At 42.9% G+C, this 12,703-nt stretch overlaps 1 protein-coding gene across 1 annotated transcript in view; it reads right to left on the bottom strand.

Moving 5' to 3' along the window:
- The window catches only part of LOC143276090 (carbohydrate sulfotransferase 15-like), a 47,931-nt gene that overhangs the window by 18,200 nt on the left and 17,028 nt on the right, over positions 1-12,703 (bottom strand). The window contains exons 2-6 of the mRNA XM_076580482.1: positions 12,521-12,677; positions 11,077-11,218; positions 8,895-9,039; positions 7,865-8,066; positions 3,418-3,513 (exon numbers count right to left, since the gene is read on the bottom strand). Of these exons, the coding sequence (XP_076436597.1) occupies positions 3,418-3,513; positions 7,865-8,066; positions 8,895-9,039; positions 11,077-11,218; positions 12,521-12,677 (742 nt within the window). The remainder of the gene's footprint in view (positions 1-3,417; positions 3,514-7,864; positions 8,067-8,894; positions 9,040-11,076; positions 11,219-12,520; positions 12,678-12,703) is intronic.

The following is a 12,703-nucleotide window of genomic DNA, read 5'->3' as shown; positions in this document are numbered from 1 at the left end:
GTATGGGCACGTGTTCGAACCGTATACAATTAAAATTTTGTCAAGAAATAAAGATTTAGAATACAGAAAGAAATTTGGGGGATGAGAACAAACTAAGGAATCCAATTAATTAACCATCAAATCCACTAACTAGAAAAAACAACAACTAAGTGTCAAATGTTATAATACCTACAGATGATTAGCTATTGGACGTTCGGGTAAAGTGACAAAAAAAATCGTGTTATCGATGAAAAGTTGAATATTTTTGTATATGAGTTATTGCAAAATATAGGAATGAAATCTTAACTTAACGCAAGAAAGAAAATGCAAATTTGTTTTTTTCTATCCACATTGGCATACAGTAATCCTGTTTGTTGTTGTTGTTTTGTTTGTTTTTTTCGACGATCTCGCTCTGCAGATGTAGCACGCACGGAACGACAACTACAGGTTTCCCTGAAGGCGCTGCGCGTTGTCAAGATACTTGTTGACTAGCGACGAGAGACGAGTAACGATACAGACGATTAACGATCGCGATCCAGTGTGTGTCACGCAATCAACAGGAGAATACAGTCTAGAAGGCGTCAATTTTCATTCCATACATAAGAGTCTGCATTTCCTTACTGACTTTCATTGTGTTAATTCAAACTTTGTGTGATTGTTCTCTTTTTGTTGTTGTTGTTATTTTTTTTTTTTATTACGTTTGACTATATCCAAAGCAAAGTTGTCAACAAGAGTATAACATTCTTGTAGAGACAGAGGAAGTATGTCATTTAGATCTAATATGTTCTTTGCTCAACTTTTCGCAACGATGTCAACCTTATCATCGTAGTAAATAGAACAATGAGATGCTGTACAGCAGAAAGTTATCTCTGTACCTCTAACTGAAAGAAAGCGAATAATGTTGCTATTTCTAATTTCTGATCTTGTTTGCAATTTTAATTATTCAAGTACTGATTTTGAATCAACGCAAAACAAAATCGGCAGTATTACTCGAGAAAGCTTGGAAGGTAATCTAAAGACATTAGAATTGCAAAATGTTCAGTAGTAAACATTTATTTGTTTAATCCAATGTGGAATTATTTCTTTATTTATAAATCTGGTACTAAATGATTTAAGCCGAGCCTAATTGTTTTTGATTAACGAGCCATGTGTATATGTTACACCCAATCTATGAAATTGCCCATTTCATGAAATGGGCACGATATTTGCAATGGGCAATTGAAAACTTGGCCATTTCATGAAGTGAGCGACTATTATGAATGATATATAGAGCTAAAAGACTGGTTCAATCACAGCAGAAATCATACATGCATATGTTTTTGAAATTCCTGTATTCGGATTGCATTTAACAGTTTATCTATCTTAAAACATGTGATTCACTTTTGGCTTCTGATTGTCCAAAGGCTGCACACTACTGGTTAGGAACAAGTCCTGTGTTGTCTCTCTCTCTCTCTCTCTCTCTCTCTCTCTCTCAGTGGTCAACATGGTCACAGGATTTGTAGCTGTGACAGGCACTATTGCAGCGAAGACCAGCTTTCATACAGGTACAGCGTTTTGAAATTCAGTTGCTCCTGCAATGGCGTTGTTGGTATCCCTGACCGCCACACACACTCTGTGCCCTAACAATTTCGCGAATGCTGAACACTTCTGGTAAGATATTTTCTGCGCAAAGCCCTGCATACTGAATGAACTCAAATAATTGGTCTATGGCAAGTTTGCCCTTGATAATGTCAAGTTCTTCTGCTTCTAACACAACACCCACTAAATTTTGTGGGTCTGCTTCAGTGCGATCAAATTGAGAAACAGGTACAGCCACACTGTCTCCAACACCAACTGCCCGAAGTGATCTGGTGCTGCGTGCAAGCATTCGTTTGGCGTGCTGTTCAACGCCGTGCCTTGGCTTTCTTCCTTGCACGTTTAGCTGGATGTGGGTTCACAGGTACAGTATTATCTGATCCAGGTGTTAGCAGCTGGTCTAAGAGCTGTCTGTGGGTCATCTGTGGAAGAGAACTCAGTGTCAAGAGGGTGGCTCAGTTATCAGATGTACATTCTCTATGGAGATCGGAGAAGGGTTTTCCATGGAATGATCTGAAGATCCTGTAGCTGGTGGTGGGTTATCAGCAGATGTGAGTCCTGAAGGCAGCGATGGGTCATGCACAGAGGAAGGGCTAGGGTTGCCTGTGCTGTCCTCAAGAAGTTGTTCAAGTTCTTCTTCCTAAACTGCTGGCGAGATTCTGCTGAAAAACTCATCTGGTAACTGCATGTGACCTTAGGCCACATTGAGGCATGTTGCCAGTAAGTGCTTGACAGGGAGCCATCTGAATTCCTTCATGGTAGCTGCTGTTCCTGGTCTACTGAACAAAAAGGGAACCGTTAAGTCTACTGAGCAGAATATCATCTCGCATCCACGCCATAAGCCTAGAACAATAGCGATGCCAATGATATTTTAAAACTCATACATGGCATTGCCCATTACATGAAATGGGCACGATATTTGCTCATTTCATGAAATGGGCAATTTCGTAGATTGGGTGTAACATATATATCTTAAATTGTTTTGGTGATTATTTTCGAAGTGGCATTTATTATGACTTACTGGCTGATTTATATTATTTTCCTTTTTCAAATCAGTGTGAAGTATGTCAACATGTGCTCTAAGGAGTTCCCACAGACTACAGTCCGACAGACCGACCGACGTGCCAATAGTCCGATGTTTCAATTGTCCGACGTGTCAATAGTCCGATGTTTCAATTGTCCGACGTGTCAATAGTGCGATGTTTCAATAGTCCGACTTGTCATAGTCCGAAGTTTCAGTAGTCCGACGTTTATTTGTAGCGTTCTGTGCCAGTGAGGGTGATATAAAGGTTAAATCTATAGCTGTGGGCATGTGAGTTGATACATCAGGGATATGTGCGACATACCGGTTGTTAAGTAAATATGATTTAGAATCTGAAATGTTAATTGTTATCAATCATTCTGTTCATAGTTATATGGCTGCAAGTCTCTTCCCAGACCGAGGCGTAAGCATTGAAGTCACCACCAAAAATATACTTGTTTTGTTGATTTGGGGGAGTATCGTAACCATTCAGTGTTCTCGTTGTCCGGGCCTTTCGGCAGATAAACAGACACCATGTTCAAGGACGATGAAACATTACAATAATAGCACACGACGAAATAGATCTAATAGTGTCTGGTACAAAGGAAGTTCGTGTGTGTGTGTGTGTGTGTGTGTGTGCGCGCGCGCATGAATAATCAAAAGCTTTCGCTAACGACACACATACTCTCCAATGATCCTCTCCGTAGCCCCCGGCCCCTGAACTCAGATGGGGACGCCATGTCACACAGACAGATACAAACATACTACAATCTGCAGAATGAACAGATATTCATTAAAAAAAACAAACCACCTAGCAAACCGCTACCCATCCGCCCACTTACCAAACACAATATTCGATGTTTTGTGTTCGTTGATGTCCAGAATAATGTCCTCGGCCAGTCTTTGAAACTCTCGACTGTATTCTTCCCATGATTTTCCTGCACACACACACACACACACACACACACACACACACACACGGGCATATACACACGTATATGTATATAAACAAGCAAACTCAATCATTAATCCACTGATTTGAGAAGATAAGAGTAATGAGTATAGGGTAAACAACACCGGGCGAACAACCTTAGAAGATGTGTTCATACACATGCATGTACGCATGTGGTTTTATTGCTAGAAAATAGCCGTTCGCCTTCCAAACCGTCTCTCACATTGCGCGTGTGGACAGATGTCTTTGCGTGGCTGGATGTAGCACGGATATATTAGTCAGGCTAAGTTCAGAAAAGTGAAGACACAAATGTTACGTGTTAGAAGCAATCATCCGCCTGGGATGGAATGTCTAGATGTAGTGAGATTTATTCTACATGGATGATACTTCACAATTTGCGAAATATGTCCGCCATGATATTTTTGAAAATGGCCGCCAAAAATGATTAATTTCGTTACATCTCTGGCATTTATTGGAACAGAATGGCAAAATTTATGGCTATTCGTGTTGGGTTTTTTTAGCATGTAGAATTCAAATATGTATTCATATACGATGCAAAGGAACTCCTTGTTTATTGCACTATAATGACAAACTAAATGCTTGTATTATAGTGTTTGTATCGCCAATTCAAATATGACAAGGAAAATGTACACCATTGAGAATATTTTGAGTGAAACAGATACGTTTCATGCCGGACAGTTTGTAGCTCTCAGACGAGATACAAGCAATGAGCCGTCATCGGTCATTAAGATCAGGACTGCCACTTACAAAATTGTTCATTAGTAACCCTGCGGTTGCACGAACAACTGCAAGCCAGAACAGGTTTTGTGCAAGCAGAAAAGAGCTGGTGTGTGGCCAGTCAAGGAGAAATCCACACAGGATTATTTGGCCAAGCCACATGACCAAAACAAACAAGATGTTCCAAATCCTCCAATGACAAAAGTTGATCCAATGCCTATCCTGATTGGCCCAACTCATAGTTCTCTGCCACATGGACTGTGATGCAAAAATGTGAGGCGGTGACTGAAAAGCAAACGGATGTCGCAGCAGGACAAACGGATAGCTGCATTGTGTTGGGATGCTTCCACACACAGACGAACTTACAAAGTGATGGGAGACAACATGATTTCATCAGGTCTTTAAAGCATCTAGTTGAAAGTGGCGTCCTTGATAAGACAACAGTAGGAAACGTCATGAACGAAAAAGACGGGAACCATGTAATCCACACACAAACGCCCTGGAAGCCCTTTGGTCAGTTCTATAGACATGTGTCAAGAAATGGGAAAGGGAGAGTGGAACTGTAACCAATAACAACCTCAAAGACGCAGCGAGAAAGTCGCAGAGAGTTTCTCAAAAATGATGATCAACAGATCAAATCATTCCTTAAAGATATGGTCACAAGGCTTGTATCAGTGACTGAAGATGTCAAAGTTCTGTTTGAGGAATCTTGTTCAGAGAATGCACACTCCAGATTCTGGAGACAATAAACGAATCCTTTCTCAGTTCTCTTGTGGTTCACCAATGTTCTTCAAGACAGAGATTGGGAACCTTTTCTCTCGTCTTTTGCGGGATATGCTGTCTTGGTTTTATGCATTCGATTACCCCCATTACACCTGATTGGATCCGTTTTCTTGGCGGACATAAAGACAATCCTAGTGACAGGTCCCGAGATGCATCAAGGCTTCATGCAAGGAGATTGTTATAATAAAGTACCAGCTGACCATGCTGTGGAGCACCTTAACATGACAGGAAATGTTACTGGAGACCTTTTAGGAATCACTTGGAATGACACTGCTAGAGGCTGGTAGTGAGTCACCTTCAATAAACGAGCGCAGCTAGCATGGGACATCGAAACTAACTGCTGGTGACGAGGAAGCAAAAACATGAATCTCCACACACGGATTGTGGAGTGAAGAGGCTAAACACATACCGAAATGACCTCCCAAAAGCTTATCAATTTATTCCAGACCTTCAATTCCTTCATTCGCACAATATAAAAAAAAATCATCGCTCACCACAAGTGATGTTACCACTGATCTCCTGGCTAGTGATCTAGTGACATAAGAACCATCGGCTTCCATGAAGTATTAAACAAGTTAGCTTCACATGATTCACAATCATTACACAGTTGAGGTCACTTCTGGGAAAGAGAAAGCACTTGCAATTTAAGCAGCCACATAATATATCAGACGTGTTATAACGGCAGCGAAAGCAGAATCAATGAGCTCATAGCCAAGTCAGCAGATTAAGCTAAGTGAGTGGAAGGAAAGAAATCAATCAAATGAAGCCTCCAGCCAAGAAATCATGCAACTAGCCTGTGGGACATGATCGCTCTAGACGATATAGCCATCCTGACCGACTTCCTGTGTGCAGAACTTGCAAACAAATTCCAGAACGTGCGAGGTAGAGGCAGAGAGCTGGTCCTATCTGGTGGATCCACAGTTCCAGCAAAAGTCTGGACCTCATCAGAGAGAGACGCCTCACAGCTTGCCTCAGCTGAACACGAAGAAGCTCACACCAGAATGCTACTTCAAGCAAGAGAAGCAAGTGAGCGAGGACACCCCCAGACTGTCCTCATCCACAGTGACACAGATGACCTGGTTCTTCTTGCACACAAGCCACAGTTTACTCTTATTATGGATGCAAACAGTAAATTCCCCCCACCCCCCAAAATATCTTCTTCCTATCCATCTCATCAGTATCACTGATTCACACAGAATGTCTCTTCTGGCATTTCATGTTATCACGGGATCAGATAGCACAAGCCAGTTTTGTTTTTGTTTTTTAACCGGCAAGCGATCTGTCTGAGGTGTGTTTATTAACAATCCCCAGCTCCTCCAAAATATTGGCAATGAAGACATTCCTGATGATCACGTTATGGCTGATGCAGTGTCATTTGTCTGTAATCCCCGTGATCCAAACAGACAACACCAGCCCATACAACATTTGCGATCTGAGTTTTTCAATGCCTGAAGCAAGTCATAGATAATCTGCCTCCATGAACTGGTGCACTGAAACTGCACATCAGACGGTCCCACAATCAAGCACTTGTTTGAAAAAAAAATAGAGCCCCTTTGTGTTCTCTCATATCTGCTTGCGACTGTGGACAGTGGCTGGAAGCTTGGAGTGAAAGAGAATGGCTATGAAGTGCTAAAGCCTCCAGCTGCTGGCAAAGGAACCTTCAACACGTTGTCTGTGGAGATTACACGATGTAAACGCGGACCTGTGCAAGACGGTGGTTTCATATGCTCGCTTTGGACTTTGTTGTACAGAAGCGTGCTGGAGTAAATTCAGCTGCAGGAATCCACTGAATGAGAATACGTCAGCCTGAGTGTGCCAAGCACACGAACAGACATGAGACATGAAGTGCAACACTCACTTTCACAGGCTTATGTGCTTTGACTTCTCGATTTGAAGTGACAACTGCTATCCAGAAAACATCAGCAACTGTATTGTTAGAACATGGAATTCTGCACAGAATTAGTTTTTTTATGCAGTTCCTTCAAACTAAGAGAAGGATTGACATTGCACTGATATGTGCACCACGGGTACTTCAGCATGGACATTGTTGTTTTCCGTCGCAAATGGCAAATGAACGCTTCACATCAGTGCTCAATATTTCCAGCGTAAAGAGATAATTATAACGTCGTTCTGGCATCAAACGATATTTGAGCGGTAAGTATCATGTACCATACAAGTGATAAATATTGTCACTGTTGAAATACGTTAATAATGTGCGGACTGAAATGTATTGATATGCAAATTAAGTCCAGATTTTCAGTTCAAAATTCACGGAAAACTGTAAATTTGGATTTGTTGCAATCAGAAATGGTATAATTGACAAAACCACAAAATGATACAAATATTTGCCCACACTATAGCCAGATTTGTCGGTTTCGTCGGCCATTTTGAAAAAGTGTCATGGTGGCCAAGATATGAATGTCCTGAATTATCATCCACCACAGTTACCTTTATACATGTGCAGACTAAGCATTCACACAAGATGTTTCCTTCTAACACGTGACTTTTAGCTGGGCACTTTTTTTTTTATAGCAAGCAACAGATTTCAGCGTCCAGACTACATGTGCAAATCACAAACATTTCAAATTTGCTGCGTGCCGAGTGTGCATGCCTGCGTGCATGCGTATGTGCGTGTGTGTGTGCTGGTACGCGCGCGCGCGTGTGTGTGTGGGGTGTGTGTGTGTGTGTGTGTGTGTGTGTGTGTGTGTTACTGACGTGTTATTGTAAAGCGTGCTGCATAAATGTATGACTATTATTATTATTCAGCTGCCCCATCCCCTTCCCCATCCACGCAGTCAGTCAGTGCTGCCACCTACCGGCATGTCTACCTACGTCCCACCAGGCCAGGGGCTGGGTGTGTCCAGTCACGTGGGGGTGGAGGAGGATGTGCTGCATGACGTCATCAGTGGCGGGGCCGGATACCCCCACCAGGTAAAAGTAGGGCATACAGGTAAAGGCTCCCCCGTCCTCCGGGTACCAGCAGGGGTTCTTGCTGCGGCTCAGGTAGTGGAAAGGACCCTGCCGATCAGTGCGGGATAGGGTGGGTCAGTGAGTAAAGGAATGTTCTCATTAACTGACCGACTCACTGACACATTCTCTCCTTTACTCTTTCCTCGCATCTAATATCACACAGAGTAGTATGACGGAAAGCTTGACCACTCTTCACTCACACACACCTCACCAAGTAACCAACCAACCACCAGCGATGAAATCAGGAAGAACAGGTTTTGGCCTGTTTCCAAAAAGTTGATATCTAGTCCTTCATCCACACAACGAAGCAGTCACCAAATCACGACAAAAAACATTGGCAGCCACACATTTAACTAACCAACCAAACACAAGGATATTCATCAGTCCAGCCATTACTCACTCATCGGACTTCCCCATCATGACATGTTTTATATCTAACTTATGCACTCTTAATTGTATAATTTTATACAGCCTGGTGTTGTTGGAACTAGAAATGTTAAAGAATTCCTCAGACACACCACACACCATGTGAATGCAATATGTAATTCATGATTTGAACACAAGGTACAATGTCTGAATGTTCTTACTCACTGACAGAGCAGTGCATAAACTCCGAGTTCATTCCGCACATGCATCCGTAAGTTTACAAAAGCAACGATAGTTCTCATGCATCTATCCCCTCACCCAGACACTTGTCGTCCATCCAGTCAGAAACGTTTCTGCCCACAAGAACCCATTGGCCTCACCCCGTTCCCCCACCCATCTCACTCTCCAAGTCCGCCCAGCGATCATTGTGTCAGTTTACCACAGGCAGGAGAGTTACTGTCCCTCCTCCTTCCTTTTTGTAAATCAGCCCTTCACTCTGTCAGACTGTACCAGAGGCAGCAGAGTTTCTGCCCAGTTACGAGCAGCGATGATGGAGGAGCCACAGGACCCGAACAGTGCTTCATCCTCCACAAACTCCTTGGCCTTCCCGTAAGTGGCGCTCTTCCGGTACGAGCTGTCAAACCATTCGAACGTCCTGCCCCAAACATGGACACAATACAATACAGTGAGTTTTGCTGCATTCCAAAGTATTGGAATGTGTTACGTTTCCAATCAATTCAGTTCAGTTCAATAGAAATTTTATCAATCCATTGTAGGAAATTATAACTTACGTGGGGAGGGTGGGCAGCCCGCTTTCGTGGTGGGCTTTTCGTCACACGCAGTGCGAGAAGTAGGTCATATGACGACATGCGCAGTCCTCCACCGTAACTGACTGGCTTCTCTGGGTATGCCCTGCTTTTGTTCGGACAACTTTTCGGCAGAGTTTATAAATATATCAGTTCGAATACGTAATGGCAGATATATGACAAGAAACACGCTCAAAGTAAACATGGAAGACAAAAGCAAATAATGGGTGTAATTTCAAAACCAAATATGTCTTCTAAACTTGCAAAAATAGTCACCGAAAATGTTCAAAATCTTTTCGTCAAAACAGCGATTTCCACGACGAAATTTTAGCCTTTCGGTGACTGGGGGAAAAAGGAAAATGGAGACGCGCATGCGCACGCGTTTCTTGCTAGAATTAACCGGGGAGTCCCGTGAAAATCCGACGAAAGTGGGTCTGCACACCCTCCATAACAAGGGCTTACGATAACAATCTACATTGAATGGCAGATCTAAGAAATACAGCATCCACGCTCAACCACTAATCCACCCCAATAAATCTAATGACAATAATTATTCACTCTCTGACTACACGTACATTACACACAATCGAAAGGGGGAAAAAACACAAAAAAGGAAATTTCCCACATCTACACATGTTCGTAGGAGGTTGTATATGTGATCTGTCCTATAATTGATTGTGTCCGGATAGCAGTGGGCACACATGACAGTCGGTGTCGTTCAGGTCTGTCTCCAGGGGCTTTGGCCACTCCTCTCGAAATGGAGTGTGGACCTGGGTCAATGTGGATACAAGTCATAGGTCAGGGTCACAGCCAATCCACTTTGTCATGTTTCATGTATGTTTTTCTTCCGTGTCTTCCAGCACCTCATCCTTGTCCGCTTTCCCTTTCATTCAATTTATTTTTGTTTTGTTTCTTGCATGTTCTCATTTCCATGTACTGTAGCAGCTGGAGGGAAGACGAGTTGTTTCCCTTGTCATGGTGGTGGTGGTGGCTGTCATGACTGGCTGTGTCACTGTGTGTGGTCTGGACGTGCTGTCATGACTGGCTGTGTCACTGTGTGTGGTCTGGACGTGCTGTCATGACTGGCTGTGTCACTGTGTGTGGTCTGGACGTGCTGTCATGACTGGCTGTGTCACTGTGTGTGGTCTGGACGTGATGTCATGACTGGCTGTGTCACTGTGTGTGGTCTGGACGTGATGTCATGACTGGCTGTGTCACTGTGTGTGGTCTGGACGTGCTGTCATGACTGGCTGTGTCACTGTGTGTGGTCTGGACGTGCTGTCATGACTGGCTGTGTCACTGTGTGTGGTCTGGACGTGATGTCATGACTGGCTGTGTCACTGTGTGTGGTCTGGACGTGATGTCATGACTGGCTGTGTCACTGTGTGTGGTCTGGACGTGCTGTCATGACTGGCTGTGTCACTGTGTGTGGTCTGGACGTGATGTCATGACTGGCTGTGTCACTGTGTGTGGTCTGGACGTGCTGTCATGACTGGACTGTGCAGTTGTGCACAAACCATTTTTAGTCATCTGTTGTACCTATCACTTTAGCTATGTGACGAAATGAATTTGGTGACTTGTGTCTCTTGGTCAGCCAATTGATTACTGGCGGTATTTTAGTCAGAACTAGTATTCAGCCGATTGATTAATGGCGGAATTTATCTGATTTGATATTAACATCATCAGTTCTTTTCGTACCCATCGCTTGATTTGGTTGTCCTCAGACCTGTGCCTCCCTTGTAAACGCCCCTTACAAACCGAAGCACATCTGGGTATATCTACATTTTGTAAGAGCGGGAATTTAAATCAGAAAAAAAAAGAAATCTTGGGTGGTTCAGCGAACTAGAAGTATGTGTTTGGTTTGATCCCACTCTCCTACAACTGACTTGGGTTGATCAGAGGGTGGCCGGGCAGGAAACGTGTCGATGTGCACTGGATGTGTGTCCTTCGTCCTCTTTCTGGACACGGTCAGCAGCTCAGAGGGCGCCTTGCTCAACCCCAGGCTGATCACTATCTTCTCTGGTACCACTGAAAAGGAACGGAAGACGGAGAGAAAGAAAGAGGTAGACAGGGGAATGAAAGAAAGTAAGATAGGGTAAGGTACATGTACGGGCAGAGAATTTACCAGAAAGACGAAAATGCCCAAAGGGAATATGTATTTGAGCTATTGTTTTCACTGCTGCAAAGAACTAGAAGACTGAAATGTATGCTCTCTGGTTCTCTCAAGATTGGATTACTGCAACTCTCTTTTGGCCGGCCTTCCCAAATATCTGTTAGACTCCAACGAATTCAGAATAACGCTGCGAGACTCATTTCCAGAGCTTCTAAATTTGACCATGTTTCTCCTCTCCTTCAGTCTCTCCACTGGTTGCCTGTTTCTGATCGGATAGACTACAAGCTATCCACTCTGATCTTTTCTGCAGTCAGCGGATCTGGCCCCAAGTATCTTTCTGAACTCCTCCGTATCTATACCCCGTCTCTCCAGCTCCGTTCTTCCTCTGATACTCGACTTCTCAGGATACCTCACGTCAGAAGTAAAACCTATGGACACAGATCGTTTTCTTTTCAATCGCCAAAGACGTGGAATAAGCTCCCTGATAACCTCCGTCATTCTGATTCCCTCGCATCTTTTAAATCTCGTCTCAAAACTCACCTTTTCCCTCAGCAATAAGTTCAATTGTGGCAGGTCCACTTCCTTTGCGTTAGCTGTGCTTGACTAAGTGTGTATACATATGTATGTGTACATAACTACATGCATGTATATGAATGTGTATTGTGTGTGCGTGTATTTATGTAAGTTTGTGCCTGCCTATTTGTGCGTATGTGTTAGGGTAGCTGTTAGATACACATGTATGTTAAAATGTACGTATGCACTGTGTGTGTGTGTGTGTGTGTGTGTGTGTGTGTGTGTGTGTGTGTGCGCGCGCGCGCGCGTGTAGTCACATTTTGGTGTGTGTATGTAACATTGATGTAATATTTTATGTTAACAAAAGCGTTTTTGTAAAGCACCTAGAGCAGATTTATGTATAGTGTGCTATATGAGTATCCATTATTAGTATTATTAGTATTATTATTAAATGTACATTCTGGTATTTGTTCGGAACGGTGGGGGTTTCTTTTTGTTTATGGGTATGAAATTCGGGGATATGTTCACGAACGAATATCAATCAACGTTCAGCTCTCACTTGATATATATATATATATATATATATATATATATATATATATATATATATATATATATATATATATATATACATAAATAAAATCATTTCTGCGTTGGCCCATCACCAATGTATGATAGTGATAAAAGAACACAAGGACACTGACCTGGCTGTACTGGGACCTTGGCCTTAAAGGCATCTTTTGGGATCATTGCGGCCCCGCTTGTTATCTTTTTAAATCTCGGAAGTGGAAGTTCGTCCTTGACATTGGCTCCAACGAATCCTTCGTTTAGCAGTGATGACCATGCATCTGTGTCAAAGATCTGGAAAAAATGGCGTTTGACCATAA

This window comes from Babylonia areolata, chromosome 31 (assembly GCF_041734735.1).
Source record: "Babylonia areolata isolate BAREFJ2019XMU chromosome 31, ASM4173473v1, whole genome shotgun sequence".
Lineage (NCBI taxonomy): Eukaryota > Metazoa > Mollusca > Gastropoda > Neogastropoda > Buccinidae > Babylonia > Babylonia areolata.
This window is presented reverse-complemented; position numbering and strand designations above follow the sequence as displayed.